We start from the raw sequence: 20,098 nt of genomic DNA on the forward strand, positions 1-20,098 counted from the left end.
TGAAGCTCCCACTAACCTTAGACTGCAAGAGGATCTACACTCTTTTATATATTTCTATGTTAATACTGGTTATCCCATTTAACCAGTGCTGACTTCATTTTCTGTTGGATAATCTGCCTTCTCTTTTGCAGATAGAGCTGGACCTGAGGAGATAAACAACCTAGCACACTTCACCATAAACTGACTATAATACTAATAAGCCCACCACTAACAATACACTGCCTACAGGAGGCATTTATTCCCATATATCCCACAGAGGAATTCGGGAAATGAGCAAGAGTTCTGTTTTCCTAGTGAATCTGATATCAGCACAAAGGTGATGGAGATAGATATTGAGGACATTCAACACCTACCAAACCAGAGATCCAGATGATCCGTAGACTTAAAATGCTCCTAGCATGGCTCAGGGAATTTTGCAAAGAGGAGACAGAAAGATTGTTAAAGTCACAAGTTGGGACATTTTTCACAGAGACTTTTCCTCCTCCCCTGCCCATAATGCATGACCCATAATCCCTATGGGGTTGACCTGCATCCCTAATGAGGAAGGCCTCTTCAGAAAAGGGACAGGGAGGAGGAAAAGGATGGTACCAAAATGTGTTGTTTACATACAAAATATGCCCATATTTAATAAAAAAGAAATAAATGTAAGAGTTTTGGTTCCAAGTATGTTCATAAAAGTGAACAATCTGTTATGTTGCAGGAAATGTCTTACTGATTCTGCTGACATCTGCTGTTACTCCCATTTGCCGTGCTATTGGATGTAGTGCACATGCATATATCTATTATAGCAATCATGCTAGTATTTACATTTTACAATAATTTAATTCATTATTTACTGAACAAGTTCTTATTTTCCACAGTATGTGATTGTTTGGTATGTTGAAATTATGGTATAGATTTATACTTGTGCCAACTAAATAAACAGATATGTTAAATCAAGGAAAATATCAAGTCAGGTGTGGTAGCACACGTCTTTAATCCTACCACTTAGGAGGCAGAGGTAGGAGGATCACCATGAGTTTGAGACCACCCTCGGACTACATAGAGAATTCCAGTTCAGCCTGGGCTAGAGAGAGACCTTACCCTAAAATATATATATATATATATATATATATATATATATATATATATATATATATATATATATATATATATACATACATACATACATACATATATATATATATATATATATATATATATATATATATGTTACTACATATATAGTAACAAAAGTGAAATGGTCCAAAATTTACTGTTTTAATCTGTATTAAAGAGATATAATTGCCTTTAACTCATATTGTGAATGATGGTTATCTTTTGGATTTGTTTCATTTCCTCCTAGTAATGAGATATCTTCTATATTCTATTTGTGACTTTCAGTGACCCATTTAGCAGTTCTGAAAATATATGATTTAGATTATGAGTTAAGTATTTTTTGCTGTGTATAGCAGCTCTCACTGAAAAATAATAGAATAATATATGCAATAATGTGCTCTACAAGCTGCCAAAGTAACATAACTACATTTTTTGTCTATGAAACAACTTCTTAGTATAGGATTTGGTATCATAAAGGAACTGCATTTTGCTATATACACATGAATGATGAGCACTGCTGTGGGAACACCTTGTACAACCAGTAGTTATGTTACACACTGCTTTAAAAGTCCTTTCTGTCTTTTCTTCCAACCTAATGAGCCACATCCTATCTTAGCCTACAGGCAGTTTCCAAGTCTCCCTAGCTCACTTGTATCTCTGCAGTTCTACCTCCATCTATCCTGGTGTCTATATATTCCATCATCTTAGAGACCTCACCCCAAATCTATATTCTCCAGACACACTTCTGTTTCTCAAACTCCATTGTCACACCTTTGCACTTTTTCCTAGAATTTTGTTAACACATTTTATAGCATACTAAAATTTATTAATCTTTCAAGGACCAAATGTATGGTTGCATAATTTCCTAATCTCCTTTCCCAAGCCTTTATGCACTTGGGAGGATGGGAAAGGAAGAAAATAGATAGGAGGTTGGGACCCAACCAACAGTGAGTTTTCATATCATTCAATGATAAAAACTGCCAAGAAGCCTGGAGCTATATTCAATCTAGGATTACTAATGCTGCAATTTTAACCCAGTTTCCAGCCATAGCTGCAATGGAAGATTTAAATTATTCTAAACACTGATAATTTTAAAAATCCTTTAACTAAGTACAGAAACTTCATAGATTATTAAAACATTTTGAGAGCATTTGCTTTTATATTTGAATAGAATGCATTGTTCTTCCTATAATTATAAACAAAAAGGTCTTTAGATAGAATGTAAATTCTTGAATCCAGATAAAGAATTCTTATGTTCCACACTTTTTCTTTAAAAGGATATCTAGGTATCAATTTATATAATAACTCCCCAAATAAATGCATTGAAGTAATATTTTCATATTTTTTAATTCTTTTTTATTTATGGGAGAGAAAGAGAGAAAGAGAGAGAGAGAGAGAGAGAGAGAGAGAGAGAGAATTGGAGCACCATATTCTATAGGTACTGCAATTGAACTCCAGACATGTGCTCCATCCTGGGTGCATGCACATCCTTTTGCACATGCATCACCTTGTGCATCTGGCTTTTGTAGATTCTGGGGAGGCTAACTTGGGTCCTTAGGCTTCACAGGCAAGCACCTTAATGGCTAAGCCATCTCTTCAGCCCCACAAAAATATTTGTGTCTAGAATTTTAGTGACTTATGAGATAGTGACAAATTGGTTTTCAAAAGTTTTCTATCAATTTTAAATAAGCCAGCCATTTTAAGTCTTAAAATTCTTTTCATCTTCATCAGCAAAATTAGCTAAATTATTAAGTAAAATAATATATCCCATTATTTTACTTTTCTATTTTTGTTAAGCTAGTGCATATTCTAGTGTGTCTAGTAGAAATATTTTTCTAACATAAATTATATTATGTATCTTTGTATGTTCATTTCAATCTGACTAAAGTATATACAGTTGTGATCATGTATTATCCTATGTCATTTATGGGTGAATGAGACACTTTTATGAAGATTTGAGGAGGTTTCTGTTTGCTTTACATTCAAAAGGAAAAACAGTGAAGTGAAATGTCAATCTATGAGTTTAATTCTAAGAATTTGATTGCTAACTATTTTAGAAGATCTCATATGCAACTATCCATACTTACTTAATTGCTATTGATTCATGTTCTGATGACATATCTATGCTCTTTGATGCTATTTGATTTTTAATCAGCATCATTGATAGAAATAGTGTCACACAGAATTTAAAATAGTTCTTAGATAACTGAATGATGACTGTGGTTGCCCAGAGACTTAGCTCGGTGGTAGAGTGCTTGCCTCACATGTACAAGGTTTTCGATTTCATTCCTAGGACCATAAAACTAACAAGCAAACAAACAAAGTATTCAGGCTGATCTTACTGTTTCCAAAATAAGTTCAAATTTAACTTTTATTGTAAATATTTAAACATGCTCTATGGAGAGGTTTAGTTGCAACAGTGCTTGTATGAAAAAATAGTAGACTATAAAATTATAATAACTGCAATCTTAGCAGAAACAAACAAAAATTCCATACCTCATATTATAATGTACAAACAGCTGGATTCCATATGAACACCTGGGCAGTTTGTAGTAATTCACTATCAAGAATTTCACAAATGTGAAGATTAATTCTGTACAGATGATAGGAATGTAGGTATTTTTTCTTAGCATTATGTTTTAATGAAATTATGACAAATTATGGGCAATGACATGCCTTATATGCTAAGTGATCCCAAAACTATACCATATAAAAGTCATTATAAAATGTGGGAAATAGTAAGACAACATGTAATATATGTCTATAAAATATGACTGATATGATTTTAGTAGTAATGGGAATCAAAACAATTTATATTTGAAAATGTCAAGACTGAAATATAGAGGTATTATCTTTCAATTATCTATCATCTATTTATCTAGATATTTCTAAGTAAGATATGAAGTATAGGAAAACATTAAACAAAAAATTGACCATTATAGCAAAATCTGGCCAATTTCTGTGTTGAGTGGTAATCATCTAGAGATTTTTAATTTATAACCATATTACCTCTATGCTACTTTTAAAAAGTGGTATACTTACAACATACCTTATCTATTTCTTTATCTATCTATAAATGACACATCAAATATATATGATGTTTATGAGTAGAATTGAGGAAAAGGAACAAAGAAAAATGTGAGTGATTTATATTATCAATACTAAACAATAAATATGGGATTAGCTTTCTGTCAGAGAAACTGCATAGTACAGGACTTACATGAACAAAGAAAAATGGAACTTCTCATGAAAATATGTATTTCCCTTGATTTTAGGTACTTGGAAGAGAAAAGATAGAAAATGCCTTTCAAAAAAAGCTGACTATGAAAGATGTCTACACAAATGACCATTAAATATTTAGCCACATATAACCTCATTTCAAATGAGGGAGGAACAAGGAGTTATGAACACAAGTAAATTGTTTAAAAATTTATAATAGTAATTGCAGTGGAGATAATGAAGAGCTTTGAGATATAACATTAGATATTTGAGTTCACAACCACATTTTCAATGGCCTTTTATCTCTCTAAACTTTGAGAATGACTGAAGGAACAGGCCATTGTCTCAGCAGATGGGGTTCTCCTGAGTATTCTATCTAGCTCACGTGGTCTTCCCCAATAGGCTCTCTCTGCCTTCAAAGTAGCTTTATCAGTATTTTAACATTCTTTTGTCAGCAGACAACACATATTATAAGCACAATGCAGTTCTTTTGTACTAGGTTTAATTTTATCGAAATACTATCTGACCAGCACAATATACATGAGTTTGCATTGATAGCCCCATTTTATCCTTCTGGAACCTATTTTCTTCCTTATTTTAGTTCATTTTAGAAATTGAATGCAATAGAAGCAAAAGGGGGAAAGTGTTGAAAATAAATCATCTGATTCCTTGTTGTCTCTATATCTTTACTTTTGTTTTCTCTAAGATAACACATGAACAATATTATCTATATTAAGCATGCCTTAAAAATTAGCAAAGAAAAACTCATCACATGTTGCTTACTCATATGTGAACAGAGTTGCTGATTCCTATAGTTCTTTGTGATGATGAAGGCATAATATTTAACAAGTCAAACAGAGCTTTTTAAAAAAGTTTTTTAATTTAAATTTTTCAAGGTAGGGTCACATTCTAGCTCAGGTTGACACGAAGCACACTCCATAGTCCCACAATGGCCTCTAACACACAGTGATCTTCCTGCTTTCACATCCTGAGTGCTGGGATTAAGGGCCTACACCATTTATTCTGGTGGGAAGTGCAAATGACAAAAAGTAAAATATGGAAATAATAATCGCAGATTGAGAGAAAAGTAAAGTTAATCATTTGATTGATATCCTATTATGTATTGCCAATGAAATTGTGGCATTGTGGGAGGTACAGGCTAAAAAAGTTTGCTGGGGAGCCGGGCGTGTTAGTGCACACCTTTAATCCCACTCGGGGGGCAGAGATAGGAGGATCACCATGAATTCAAGGTTACCCTGAGACTACAGACCCTACCTCAAAAAAATAAGAAAAAAGAAAAAAGAAAAAAGCTAGGGATTCTTCTCTGAGTTGGTGACACTTGGCCCGAATCTTGAAAGTACAGAAAAATACAGTTTAAGTGAATGTCTGGATAGGAGGACTCCAAGCAAATGGAAGGGCAAGTACAAAGGGAGCAATCAAACAAAACTAGAATATATGCCAGCATGGTGAACAAGGCAAAGACGCAGGAAACTTGGAATTCTATCTGGAAAAGAAAATTGATTGCAATATTTTACGTTAGAGGAGACCATATCTGACTCATAAATTTATACAGGTATACAAACTAGATGGAGAGAGGTATAGAATATGAACAGGTTATTAATGATGAAACTATTAGAGAAGAAGAAAGTGAAAATATTTGTGATGTACTTTAAGTGAAGAAGCAAGATGACTTGATCAGACAGTGTATTCATTATTTTCCTGTTGCTGGGTTAAAATGTTCAACCAGAAGCAATTTAGGGAAGGAAAAGGATTTAATTTGGTTTACAGTTTCAGAGACTTCCCTATAACAGTAAATGAATCCACATAATATCATCCCATCAGCAGGGAGGAAGTCGAGAGAGAGAGAGAGAGAGAGAGAGACAGAGACAGAGTGACAGGGAGAAAGAGAGAGAGAGAGAGAATACCAGCCACAGCAGCTTGTTATACCTTAAGGCCCACTCCCAGAGCTGCCTCTACTGTAGCAAGACTCCACCTCCTAAACCTTCATAAGGTTCCTAATACTGCATTCAAGCCACCTCTATTATAACAGAGAAAATTAAGGAAGTGTTGGGAGATATATAAAGGGTGATGAAAATTAAAATGATCTAGGGCCTGTTACAAAAAGGAGGGATAAGTGAAAAACAGCAAATAGAAAACTTTTAGAAAAGATAATATGCAGAATTTTGCCCAAACTCAATTTTCATCAAGAAAAGAAATATATTCTGCACAACTGTAGCAGTTCAAAGCATTTTTACAATGGCTTATTCAAATGTGTGGTGCAGGAAAAATATTGATTCATAACATAAATAAGGGAATAAGTTCTAGAAGATTTAGGGTTATAAAGATAAATTTTAAAAGCAAAAAGGCTATGGAACATTATATGATGATAACATTTTTATAGTTTTGTAGGTAGGGATGCTATTAAACTCATAACACAAAAGTAAGAAATCACAAAGGACCTTCAAATGTGACTAAGTGAATTTCAAAATATTTGTATGATAAAAGAGAGTTCTAATAAAGCCAGTAGCCAAAGGAAAAATGGAAGTGCCATTTCAACACATATGAGTTTATTCCCAGAGTATAAACAATATTTACAAAAATAAATAAGAATGTATTGACTAGCAAAGGAAAGGAATAAACAATTCACTAAGAAAAAATACATATGTAAATTTTCTCAGACTCACATATTAATAAAATATGCAAATAGATGACACTTCCACCTAGCAGGACAAGTGAAGATTCAAGAAATTCATAATGGCTAGCTTCAGGAAGGTCAAAGAGTTACTCACCTATCCCAAAGGTTATAAATCTAGAAAACAGTTTTTAAAGAAGACCTGATAATACAAATTGAGGCCCAAATCTTCATTACTTGCTACAGTAATTTTGCCTTCAGGAGTTGATCTTACAGGATTATTCACACAGGTCAGAACTTCTAATGTTGTTTGTAATGTTTGAATGTAAGCACAACCTAACTGCTGATGCAGAGGTGCTGAGTATGTTAATAACATTGACTTCTCTCAATGGAGGAAGACATGGCCATAAAGGAAAACAAAATAGTCCTTACATACTGACAAAACTCTTCTCATGGCTAAGTGACATGTACCATTAATAAGCGATATATCGGCTGATATTTGAATGAAACACTGTTATATGTGGATACACAATAGAAGGATTTGTTTTCAGGGTTTTTTTTTTTTTAATCTTTAAGTTCACATAGAAAACGTAACTTTAGAAAAAATACAGAAAACTTTTTAATCTTATCATGCCTAACTGGTAGGATTAAAGAATATGATTACCTTTAAGATCTATGAAATTATTTCAAATTTTCACAAATTAGCAGTATCTTTAAAATAAAAGAATAAGAATTTTAAAGAGGATAGATCACAATTTATTCAAGGTTATTGATAAAAACAGAATTTTGGAATAGGCATGGACAGAGCAAGTTAGCACGCACATAATAAATGTAGAGACACTGACTATAGCTTGTGGTATAGCTTGGTGAAGTCTTGAATGAAGGTGTATCTCAAATATTTTGTCATATTTTATGGACAACTCAGCAGCTTTAAAATAAGACTCAATGACAATGTTGTAAATATGAAGAACCTGGCTTAGGCCAATACAATCACACTTGTATATATTTGGTATCAAAAAACATGTCAAAGAAAAATCATCCTGCCTGGTAGCAACACATACCATAAAATTCTTTACTGAATATTTGTATACTGAAATTAAAGTATAAGGCTAGGGAACTAATGAAGTGTAGTTTTAAGAATTGTTATGATCCATTTAGTTATTTCTTTATACATGGCTGCACTTATGGCATGAATTTGGCGAAATGAAATATGGCGCTGTGAACAATTGGAATTCTAAAATTCTTGTGTTACGTTACAAATCTCAGAAAAGAATCACTATGCAATGTTAGATGCTATACATGGTTTCTGATGTAAATGAAACTTCTTAAAGATGTGGCTGTGAGCAAAATATCTTGTTATTTAAAGCAAGGTCAGCCAAGCTACAGTCACACAGCTATGGAAGTCTGTAGATACTCTTTGACCAAGATTCTATAATATGAATTACTGACAAGTGATGCATTAAGAGAGCTGACTTTAAAATTAGACAGTAAATACACTTTGTGAATAAGCATCATGTTAAGTAAATTTTCATTTTCTTCATTTATAAAATTATATTTAATCATGATAACTTTTCATAGCTTTGAAAAAATAAAGATCACACAAGATGCTGCCATAGATTTAGTAATCTATAAAATAGTTTATCATCATCATCTTCTTCTTCTTCTGGAGAGAAGTGAGTTTCCAAGATCAAGGAATTGTCAGCAATGTCAAGTACAGTGAATGTCAAACCCAGTGAACTATGCAGAAATGTTGACGACTAAGAAACAATTGGTTTTAGTCATTGGTAAGTTGCTGATGTCCTTCAAGTACACAATGTTCCAGGACTTGTAATTATAATGAAAAAGGTAAATCATGATTAAAAATAGCCAGAGCTTATGCATACCATGTAGTGTTTTTATTGTGAGCAAAGGATTTAACACCTTAATTGATAGGAGACATAAAGTCCCATCCAATGAGGGCACACTGATTATCTTGCACTGCACAGATGAAGCATTTATAAATAAATTTCTGGTTGGTTTCAGGGCTAAAATTCTTGTCTGATTCTCAAATGGTGAATGTAGGAAGCACAGAACTGTGGATATAACTTACAGGTGGCTCATCCCAGCTGTGGTACTGGGCCTTGTGGGTGAATGGTCAAGCACTGAAGACTATCTGTAAACATACACAAATATACACCAGGCACAAGCCACACAATTGTGCATGAAAATGGAAGGATTAGTGGAATTCAAAACAATCTTCTGGGGTTAGACAGATGGCTTAGTAGTTAAGGCACTTGCATGTGAAGCCTAAGGACTCATGTTTACCTTCCCAGGTCCCACATAAGCCAGATGCAAACAATGACAGAAGGGTGTAAAGTCACACATGCAGACAAGGGGCTTGTCCATGTCTTGAATACTGCAGTGGCTGAAGATCCTGGTGCACCAATTCTCATCCCCTCTCCCTTTCTCTTTCTTTCTCTCTCTGTCTCTCATAAAAAAAATAAATAAAGAAAGAAATCTTCTGTATGAAAGGCCTGTAGATTCTGTAGAAAGTTGTCCTCTTTTTGAAGTTTGGAATAAAGTTTAGAAAGCAGAGCTTTAGCTTTGTGTACATGTTAAAAATGAATAAAGTCTGTGAGACCAGAAAGCATTTCTACAAACTATCAGAAAAGATAAATGTAAATGTAAAGCAAATCACCACTGTAAAACATACAAGTAACTTGAATTATTAATATTGGCCCTGGAAAAAAAGTACCATATAACTAAGAAAAATGTGTGTAAATAATATTGAGGTCTATCAATATGTGTTCTATCTCCATATGTTTCCCCTATTCATAAAGTTACATATCCTTATGTGTTAATATATCAAATTCAGTGTTGAGTAACTCATGCACTCTCAGATTGCCAATTAAAATCTGTGTAGGTCTAAAGTATGGAAATTATCCTATCCTACATCAACATAATAGATGGGAAAAGTCTATAAATTTACACAGAAGGGTATATATTAGTAGAACATTTGTGGGGTTAATCAATGTGATCTTTTTCTTGGCCAAAATCCAAAAGAAGCTCAAAAAGAAAATATATAAATTCCTATGTTAAAGATTCTAGAGATTTTCTTATAGTTCATTAAACTTCAGAGCTTGGGGAAAGAATATTTATTTGACATTCTCCCTACTTCTTAACTCTTATGCAATTATTTGAATCATTTTCATTTGAACTCTGACCCATTTTTCTTTCCATGCCCCTTAATACTAGTATTTCTTATAGATTGGTGTTCCAGTCTTTCATTGCTCAATGAGGGTGCTGTCACTCCATTCCATGGCTCTTGAAATCTGAAGCTGCTGTTGCCTTCTAGGAGCCCAAGACTTCCACTGTGCTCAACTTTCTCTTTCATATCTTCCTTGGGATCTTTTTCAGGGACTTAAAAAAACCACAATGCACGACCCACATACCTCCACAAGGAGAGGCAAATGGGGAGGGGGTAGGTCATGGATGAGCCTAATAATGGTACCAAACTGCCTGTATTTGCTGAATAGAAAACTAATAAAAAAGCTGTACATCTACATGAAACTTACCTTCTTTATTCAAATAATCTCTCTTGCAATCATATTTGTCTTTGGAAAATACAAATCTGACTGTCACTACTGGGTTTAGATAATTTATATGTCTTCTGTTTATTCTACATGATCTCATTGAAATAGTTTAAGATATTCTGCACATTTATAAATCCAAAGCCCTTTTTCCTTAACACAACTCTCTTCCTAATACTTGAAGACATAACCAGGCCAAGCCATCCTTGAGGTTAGATGTTGCTTTCTGTAGCATCATCTATTCTTATGTACCATCACTTTGTCCAAGTAGGACTTCTTTCTTTGCGCAAATGACTCCATGAAAGCCTTTATATTCTGATCAGTCAACATCATCAAATGCCAGATCAGTTTTGGGGTAATTTCCCTTCCAGTGTTCCTCAGTGCCATAACTCCCTGCATTTCTGTCATAGCATTTATCTTTTTATTCTGTGCTTTGTACTATTACTGATTTGTTCTTTTCCCAGTAGGCTATGAGCTCATTGAGGGCAACAACTACTATTTAAATTTTTGTTCTCCATTTCTCATATACCATGTCGAGGAGAATTCCTCTTGATGAACATGTTTAATTAATAAATGGATAAATTATTTATCCAATCTAATGAATGAATGGATGGCTTCTTTAAATAATATGATTTTGGCCTTTGTTATATCATTCAATGTCATATGATTAATGAATAAATTGCCTAGAACTATGTCGTCCTATTTTTTTCAAAATATTGCAGTTGGAGAAAAGATAAATGAGAATTCATTTTTCTATTTCTAGCAATTAATATGTACATGTTGTAATATTCTTACCCTTATGATTTTCTGGTAAAAGAACTGGAATTCTAATTATAAAACCGCATTCAGGGCTGGAGAGATGGTTAGCGATTAAGGCATTTGCCTGAAATGCCAAAGGACCCAAGTTCAACACCCCAGGTCCCATGTTAGCCAGATGTACAAGGGGGCACAAGCATCTGGAGTTCGTTTGCAGTGGCTGGAGGCCCTGTGTGCCCATTCTGTCTTTCCCTCTTTCTCTATCAAATAAATAAATAAATAATCTGAAAAAAAAAAACATTCAAACTCTACTACGTAGTCTTTGTTAAGTGAAGTAATTTCTTTTAGCCAAAAATTACAAAAGTATAAAATCATGCATGTCTTCTCAAACTGTCTCACTGTAAGACTAACTTGGGAACACATAAAATTATGTCATGTAGGTCCTGGCATGCCTATTTTTTTTTTCTTTTTAAGTGCTAAATAAGTGAAGACATAACATATTTTTTAAAATCACTGGTGTGAAAGACCTTGGATCTATGCATTGTCATTTTGTTTAAGAAATATTATAATTATTCTTCATTTTAGAATCCAGAACAATAATATTATTCTGTACATAGTACATAAATAGGTGGTGGAGAGATGGCCCCGCCATTAAGGAGTCTGCCATACAACCCAGGTTCAGTTCCCCAGTACCCATGAAAAAGCCAGATACACATAGTAGCACATGCATCTAGGGTTAGTTTGCAGTGGCTGGAGGGCCTCCTGCAAGCATTCTCTCTATCTCTCTTCTCTCTCTCCCTGTTTGCAAGTAAATAAAAATATTTTTAAAAAGAGATAAATATTTAGACAAATAAATGCCAGATAGGTAGGTAGGTAAATAGACAGATGATAGATGGGTAGATAAATTCTCAGTGCTGAAGAACTATTTTCTTTTTCCTATTGGTATAATAAATAACAATTGTAAGAATAAAGATTTGTTTAAAAAATAAGCTTTTTTCTGACAGCTTATGAAAACTTAATCTTGTGGCAATTCTAAAATATATCAATGCAAATTACGCATCCTCCTATCACTTAAAGAATGGGTCAAGCCAGAGGTATATGACTTATATTTATCATTAGTGTCAGAGTGGAACATTATTAAGAGATAGAACATTATGACAGTAAAAATTATTTTAAGTACATAGGATCTTGCTATCAAGTCAAAATAAAGAAGTTTAATGAATCACAGTCTAGTAACTCATTTTCCTAAAAATAAGCAAAATGCTACTTAATTCTAGAGTAACTTTGCTACATATTTTTACTTTGTAGAATCAGATATTTTGTCTTTAGTATGTTTATAATAATTATATTACATTTGTGTAAACCCTTGTCTTATGTTTTAGATATTTGATTTCCTAAAACAGAAAACATACAAAATATATAAACATTGAATTATCTCAAAATATTACATTGTTTAGTACACTTAACATCAGTGATTTTTTTAATTACATGCCTATTAAGTAAGTCAAAATTTCTGCTATACAGCCTACTAGTCATAATTGCCAAGGATTTAAATGATTGTAACAACTGTAGTTTTTGAGCCACGCTAGCTTTAGAAATACCATTTCCTGGTATATTTAGAATTGATAAGTAAACAAACCATAAATAGAAGTGATGTTTATTTATAAAAAGAACAGATTTTTATTGATCATGGTTTTGTACATGTATAATTCTAACATTAAGGAGGCTAGGGAAGAACAATTATGAGTTCATTTTCTGTCTCAGCAACATAGTGAATTCCAGGTAAGTCTGGGCAAGTTAAACAAACCCAAATCACTTTATCACTTTCTTAATCCTGATTGAAGCATAATTTATAATTTATTTGTGAATATTGTGACTTCTCAGTCCAGCATTTGTTAAACAATTGAACTGTCAGATTTTGGCAGAAAAGAAGAAGATAAATGTATCATTAGAAAACAAGAAGAAAAATATTAACCAACCATCCTTCATATAAGTTGTAAAGAATGAAGTATTCTATAAATACCTTTTATATTTTAGTATATTATAGTAAGATTGTGCTTAATATGTTTTATTAATTAGTACCAATGGCCCATCTGAATCTTAACAGGTTATTTCTGAGATTGAATATATATATATTTTACATATATATGTAAAATATTGCCTTCCATAGTCTGCTTTACTATAGGACTAATTTTTGATAATTTTTCTAATATATTTGTATTACCTGATAATGGTAACACCATACAAGTAATTTTATTTTAAAAATTGCTTACTACAGATAAATTAGTATTTTCATTAATAATTTTCATCAAATTTAACAAACATTATCCTCCAAATAAAAATAACACATTAAGTAAATATTGTAAAATATATTAAAAGCTGGACTATTTTGTTTGTATAAAATGTTTCTTAAGGACATTCTTTATATGCAAAAATATCTATTTTGAGGGCTGGAGAGATGGCTTAGCGGTTAAATGCTTGCCTGTGAAGCTTAAGGACCCCGGTTTGAGGCTCGGTTCCCCAGGTCCCACGTTAGCCAGATGCACAAGGGGGCGCATGCGTCTGGAGTTCGTTTGCAGAGGCTGGAAGCCCTGGCGCGCCCATTCTCTCTCTCCCTCTATCTCTCTTTCTCTCTGTGTCTGTCGCTCTCAAATAAATAAATAAATAAAATTTAAAAAATTATATATATCTATTTTGAAAATATCTTAACTATGTTTAATGTTTTAATTAAAAGCACTGATATTATTGAGCATTCTTTTATAAAATATCCCACTTTCATCATCCTCTTTAATTTGTTTATATCACAATTAGTAGTGCATACACCCAACTACAATTGCAAATTTGACTAAAAAGATTCATTTCATGTAGTTTTTTCATTAAAGGAGTCACACATGTATTATTGGTATTATTCTTCTAATTTCTCTTTAGTATTTAGGAAAATATGATTTCTTAGCAGTGTGAATGGCTTGACAATATGAAATTTAACCCTATACAAACATTGTTGAAAATAAAATTAGAAGCCATATATATTCCTACCTTATGGAATTTGGAATTCATACCAGAAAGGTTAGATTTGAGTAACTAGTATTTAGACTTATGAACATATGAACTCCATACATACAGGTGTTAATTTGTGCACAATAATCTTAGAACACTAATTGAATATGGTCAGAAGACCCAGCATTAGATTGTGTCTGTCCAGTCACTAACAAATTTTTTCAACCATATTTTCTTCTTTAATTTGTCTGTTGCATCAGTTTACTTTAAAATCAACAAATAAACAAATAGTTTCTTCATACAGAGAGTAGACAGAAGCAGTACAGGGAGTCACTGTAGGAAAATCACAGTTGACATAAGTGTAGTGCAGTACATATTACAAATTCATATTTATTACATCACAACAAGTTTGAAATGCCAATGTGTCTCACAGTGAGGAAAATGTTTCAAGCTCATTTTCCAAAACACTAAATTTCAAAATCTGTTTTTACCCTTTTGTTCTGAGAGGCATGGAGTTTGATGTATGAGACTTCCTCACACTTAATGCTTACATTCGATCTTGATAAGACTAGAAAATCATGTGTGTATGCTATTGCTCAGTTTTCCAGCCACCACCAATCACCTCATCCACACTCTGAATATTGACCATGTCTAAATACAGCTTAAATTTGCCTGAAAGGCATTTGGCATATTCACTTGTCAAAATACTTATTTGTTTCTTCACTACAAATTTTTCTTCTAAAATTTGCTTTTTTAGTCATATTTTAAAGCTCAACACAGAACCAATTATAAATGATTTGGAAAATACTAGAATGCCAATATTGTGTGATACTTGGAATCAAAACAAGCAGATTTCAAGTTCATATGTTTATGCTTCCGCAATCTCAATATATTAAGGAATACCATCCTCTCATTTCATGCGTTTACTACTTTCCATTCAGTATGCTAAGTCTACACATCTCTTTTCCAGATACCACTACGTTACTATCAACATATTATTCCATGCATATTTTGTTACATAATTACCATAATTTTAGTTAAAAGATGCCAAAGAGGTTAATAAGTGGTACTATGGAAGAAAAGATTAGCACTTTATAGTTAACAAACCTGGAATAAACTATGGAGGTTTTAGTAGACTTAAGATCATTGTTTATGGAAACAAAATAAATATCTAATATTTTTAAGGAAATCATTTAAAATTTAGTAATAATATTCAAAGTTATTTACTCTTGACAAAGTACATTTGAATATAACACGATCATGAAGTACTTTTAAAACTAGTAAGTTATGCATTGATAGAATCTTAGAACACAAGAAAATATTCAAATAACTCAATACTATTTGTATGTTAAATGGAATCCTTGATATAGAGCTGTGTGAAACATTGACAACCCTTTTAACACTTGGTTTATCAAAATTATTAATTTAAAACTTTTAAAATGATATTCACAAACTTAATTCTCTCTTACCATATATATGATATATATATATATATATATATGATACATACATATATAATATATGACATATACATATGATACATATATGTGTGTGTGTGTGTGTGTGTGTGTGTGTGTGTGTATATAACTCTCTTCTGCTTTGATGTAATATGTTTTGGGAAAACTCAGTTGCACTTACAGGAACTATATAATCATGAAAAATGATAATATATTTCAACATTTTACAAAATTGTCAAAAGCTTCAATCTCTTTATGAAACTACATTCATTCTAAAATTTACTAGTAAAAAGACCTCCAAAATCATAGAAAAATGATCCTATTAAGTTAATTATTAAAAAATATTATTGAAAATGCCTGCTAATGAAGAAAGTATGTCTCCATTATTTAAAAACTCTGTCTTCTATTTCATTTGTCCTTTTGTTCAGTATACTTTCTTATACTAACAGATTATTTTTATATTAAATGATGTCCTAACTTGATTTAATAAAAATGCTCTACAATTCAGAGTTACTATTTTACTGATGTTATAAAAGGATTCAACATTCTATATAGGAGCAATTCCTATGTCTCAGATAGCCTATAACTGTTATCTTAATAGAGATATCTGAAACAGTAATACATTAGCATATAAAACTGAGGAAGCATTTGAAACCTGAACTTCCTTTGAAAATTAAAAGCTGCTGCAGCATTGCTATTGACTGATAAGTTTTAAATTAATGCAGTTGACTTTTACGTCCAGGAATTCACATAGAAACTTAGTGAGAGACCTTTGTATAAATTGTTCCTTTTAGTATTAGGTTAGACCGCCCATTTAATTTCATTGTGTGGGAACATGGGTCAAGCTGTGTGGATTTGTGACTTCAGGTGGATCAGAGACTGATGTGACAAAGAAAGCCCTTATGGAGTTACATCCTCAGGACATCTGCATTACTTGATAGCGAGAGATATTTGCAACCCAGAATATAAGAGTAAGGTGGCTGCAAGTGACATCACCAGATCGTCTGCAGTGCCAACCAACTGACTTAAATGTACATCTTTCACATCACTTTTCTCCTCCCTCCTCACCACAGCAAGTCTGCCAACACCATGTCAGTGTAAGAGATATACTTTAAAAGAACATAGGTTTACTCAAGTGAAAACCAAATTTTAAAAAAAAAGGAACTGAAAAAATATTATAAAACTGATTCAGTACAATTTCCACTAAACTCACATTCAGATTATATGAATAAAACTTTAATGTTAAGGGATAATTCATCTTGTGTTACTCATGCAGCAAGAGAATAGAAAGGTAAAACAACTGGGGGGGGGGGGAAGGAAGAAAAAATAGAGGGAAGGAGGGAAGGAGGGATGCAGGAAGGAAGAGATCACTTATATATTCCAGAAACTAAACCTTTTATAACTGATTTTCTCTGAAACGAGGTAACTCTTGTAATCTTGAATTTTTCTAATAATAATAATAATAACAATAATAATGAGAAAGGGACTCCACTCCTTTAACCCATTTCAATTTTCTTCCCATTTAGCTGTAACTTATTTTTTACTTACAGGCATTTGTAACAGCAAAACTGTTGGCTGTCTCAATGTTGTCCACATGAGGTACCAAATTAAAAGGAGCTTCCGACGCATTGGGGCTGGTGTTATGAAGAAAAATAGCTAGGCGGAAAGCAGTGTACTCCTGATCAGTGTTTCGGATGAAGAGACCACCTATTAAAGACAGCAGGAAAAGCACATTCAACGTTTTCTCTTTTAAATGGTATCCCCACCCCCAAGAGCTTACAAATCCCCCCACACCACCACCTGCAAACAGAGACAATCAAGAGCTATCTTTGTCACATCATGGAAGACTGCCCTTTGTCCCTAAGGTGCAGGCTGAATACTTAAGTCTTTAAGACAGCTCAGCTATGTCTTGCTACTATCTGTGGTGATGGAAATGACCTCTGAGAGCATTGAGTGTGTTTTGCTGTCTCTCACTGGCCCTCCTCAGGATTCCCAGCACACAGCTCTGTCAGCCAGTTCGGGCTTCAGTCTCTGCCAGCCAGCATGCAGATGAACAGCAAAGAGATTTACATAGAAATGCAGAAATGAAGGGATGTGATGACACAGAAGAAAGAGTCAATTTGAAAGGTAGAAATGAACTTTGCGTCTCTGCTGCTTTGGCCTGAGGCTAATCAGCTTGGATTGTGCACTGCCCACGAGAAATGATGCAGTGTAAAGGTTGGGCTTAGCTGGAAGAAATTCAATAGCCGCGTCCCATGAACAAACAAGGGAGGAGAAGAGCAAGAGAAGCTAAGGGTGGAGGGGTCTCTGGAAAGAGAGTGGGGGCTGAACAGTGGCCGAAGCTTTGAGAGGGAAACGGAATAAAACCACAGAAGCCTCCTGGAATGGCATCTAACTTCAGAATCTACCAACCCGTATGAGGACTAGACAAGAGGTGCGGGTGGACACGCTTTTCTTTTCCCCAATCTCTGAAACCACGAGAAAAGCTGTGGAGCCCAGAACAACAAAAAAAGGTTTTTTTTTAAAAAAAAAAAGCTTTGTATTTTTTTCCTACTCCAAGGAAAAGGGTAGAAAAAAATATTGTATAAAATACAATTCAACCCCACGGAGGTCCCCCAACTTATATCAATACTAATTAAACAACTGAACCTCAAGATGGAAATGGGGTAAGGGGTCGGGTGGGCTAGCCTGTGCTTAGGAACGGATCTTGCACCAGAGACAGACTGTTTGTAGAGGAAGAGGAAGAGGGAGGCCCAGGAAAGACGCCTCCGAAGGATCCCCTGAACTGGTAATCAGCACAACTCATTTTAACTCACTTCGGAGATGTGCTTCAGCCTCCTGCACACCCCTTCCCCAGCGGATCTTACCTATTTGCACGCTGCTCGGAAAGGCTCCCATGGCGAGTCCCCAAAATCCAGAAAACAAGAAGACAATCTGTGTGCAGATAATCCTCATCTTCTTTGCCTCTCTCCCTAGGCGCGCGCTCTCTCTTTCTCTCACAGTCTTACTAAGGGCTCTTCAGAGAAGCATTGAAGATGATGGCGCTAAAATAAAAAAAAAAGAAAAGAAAAGAAAAGAAAAAAAGAAGAAAAAGAAAGAAAAAAGAAAGAAAACAAAAAAAAAGAAAGAAAGAAAAGAAAAGGTTTGGGTGTTTGGAGGTAATGACTATTCTCCCCCCTAGCAATCCATCGTCATCGGCTGCCAGATGTTTCCCGCAGTCTCCATCGCCCTGGGAGAGGTTTTCTGTCCGGCGGAGAACGTGCTACAAGCAGAAGATGGTGGTGGAGAGTCTAGCGGCGGCGCTGCGCCGGCGGGGACGAGACATGCGCTCTGTCTGAGCTCACTTGCGCTCGCGCTCGCCCCTCGCTGCCCGCACTCGGACGCCCGCCCGCCCGCCCGCCGCACGCGCTCGGAGGCTCGGGCCGCCCGCCCCCCTGCATCCCCCTCCGAGCATCCCCCGCCAGCCCCAGCCTCACGCTCCCGCGGCCCGCCCGCCCGGCTTCCCCACGGGGGCTCACCCAAGCGCCCGGGTTTCTTAAGAGGCTTCCCAAGCCAGTCTGGAGATTGGCCTCGCCTCCCTTCACCACTCAATGATCTCCTCTCTTCTTCCCAGGTTCGCAGAAGGACACGCTCTGGGGGGTGGGCACCCCCTCACCCCTAGCGTCTCTCTCTCTCTTCTTTTCAAGGAGCCTTGGATGCACCTCACCCCTAGCGTCTCTCTCTTCTTTTCAAGGAGCCTTGGATGCACTTGGCAAGGAATTGGCTTGCTGGCAGGGTCTGTAAGCCCGGATCAGGGGCTGGGGGCGGGGGGGGGGGGTTAGTACCTCCCCTTGCCCCTGGTCCCCTGCCGCATCCCGCAGGCTAGCTGGGAGGACCGGCTGCCTCCCTTCGCTCCAGTCCTGGTCCTTCGCCGCGCCTAGCGCTCTTCTGACACTGGGCTGGGCTGCGCGCGAGGGGGGGGGCGGGGGGAGGGTGGACTCCGGTGCAGGCTGCTGCAGATTTCTCTCACCAGCAAACAGCCCAGGACCGAGTGAGTCTACAGTGCCTGAGAGGGGAATGGATGAGATGCAGGCACTGAAGGAGCTAGAGGAGAAAAGAGGGGCAAAAGGCCCCGCTGGGAGGACTTAGAGGCTGGACCCCAGGAGGAAAGAATTAGAAGAGGTAAGGCTGGGTGAAAGAGCCAGAGAAGTTTACACATCCTAGCAAGGGGAGTGGGGAAGTTAAAGTTAATTTAAATTACTCACAAAGTTCAATATGATGAACAGGACAAGGAAAGACTGAGAAATGAAAACTGCAGGGACCTCTGGTAAGTTCTGTGAAAGGCGAGGTTGCAGAATCTGCAATAACTAGGGTAAGAAAGGTAAAGTAGG

General features: G+C 35.3%; 1 protein-coding gene across 6 annotated transcripts in view; it reads right to left on the minus strand.

The window, feature by feature from the left end:
* Nucleotides 1–19,609, minus strand: part of Gria4 (glutamate ionotropic receptor AMPA type subunit 4) — a 390,107-nt gene extending 370,498 nt beyond the window's left edge. For 3 of the 6 annotated variants that reach the window (XM_004652938.2, XM_045145193.1, XM_004652939.2), the window contains exons 1-3: nt 19,247–19,609; nt 18,596–18,772; nt 17,277–17,435 (exon numbers count right to left, since the gene is read on the minus strand). In XM_004652938.2, the coding sequence (XP_004652995.1) occupies nt 17,277–17,435; nt 18,596–18,683 (247 nt within the window). In that variant the 5' untranslated portion in view covers nt 18,684–18,772; nt 19,247–19,609. The remainder of the gene's footprint in view (nt 1–17,276; nt 17,436–18,595; nt 18,773–19,246) is intronic. The other 3 variants (XM_004652937.2, XM_045145194.1, XM_004652940.2) reach the window with 3 other exon arrangements.
* Between the last annotated feature and the right edge of the window lie 489 nt (nt 19,610–20,098).

Source organism: Jaculus jaculus, chromosome 3, assembly GCF_020740685.1.
Source record: "Jaculus jaculus isolate mJacJac1 chromosome 3, mJacJac1.mat.Y.cur, whole genome shotgun sequence".
NCBI classification, from domain to species: Eukaryota; Metazoa; Chordata; class Mammalia; order Rodentia; family Dipodidae; genus Jaculus; species Jaculus jaculus.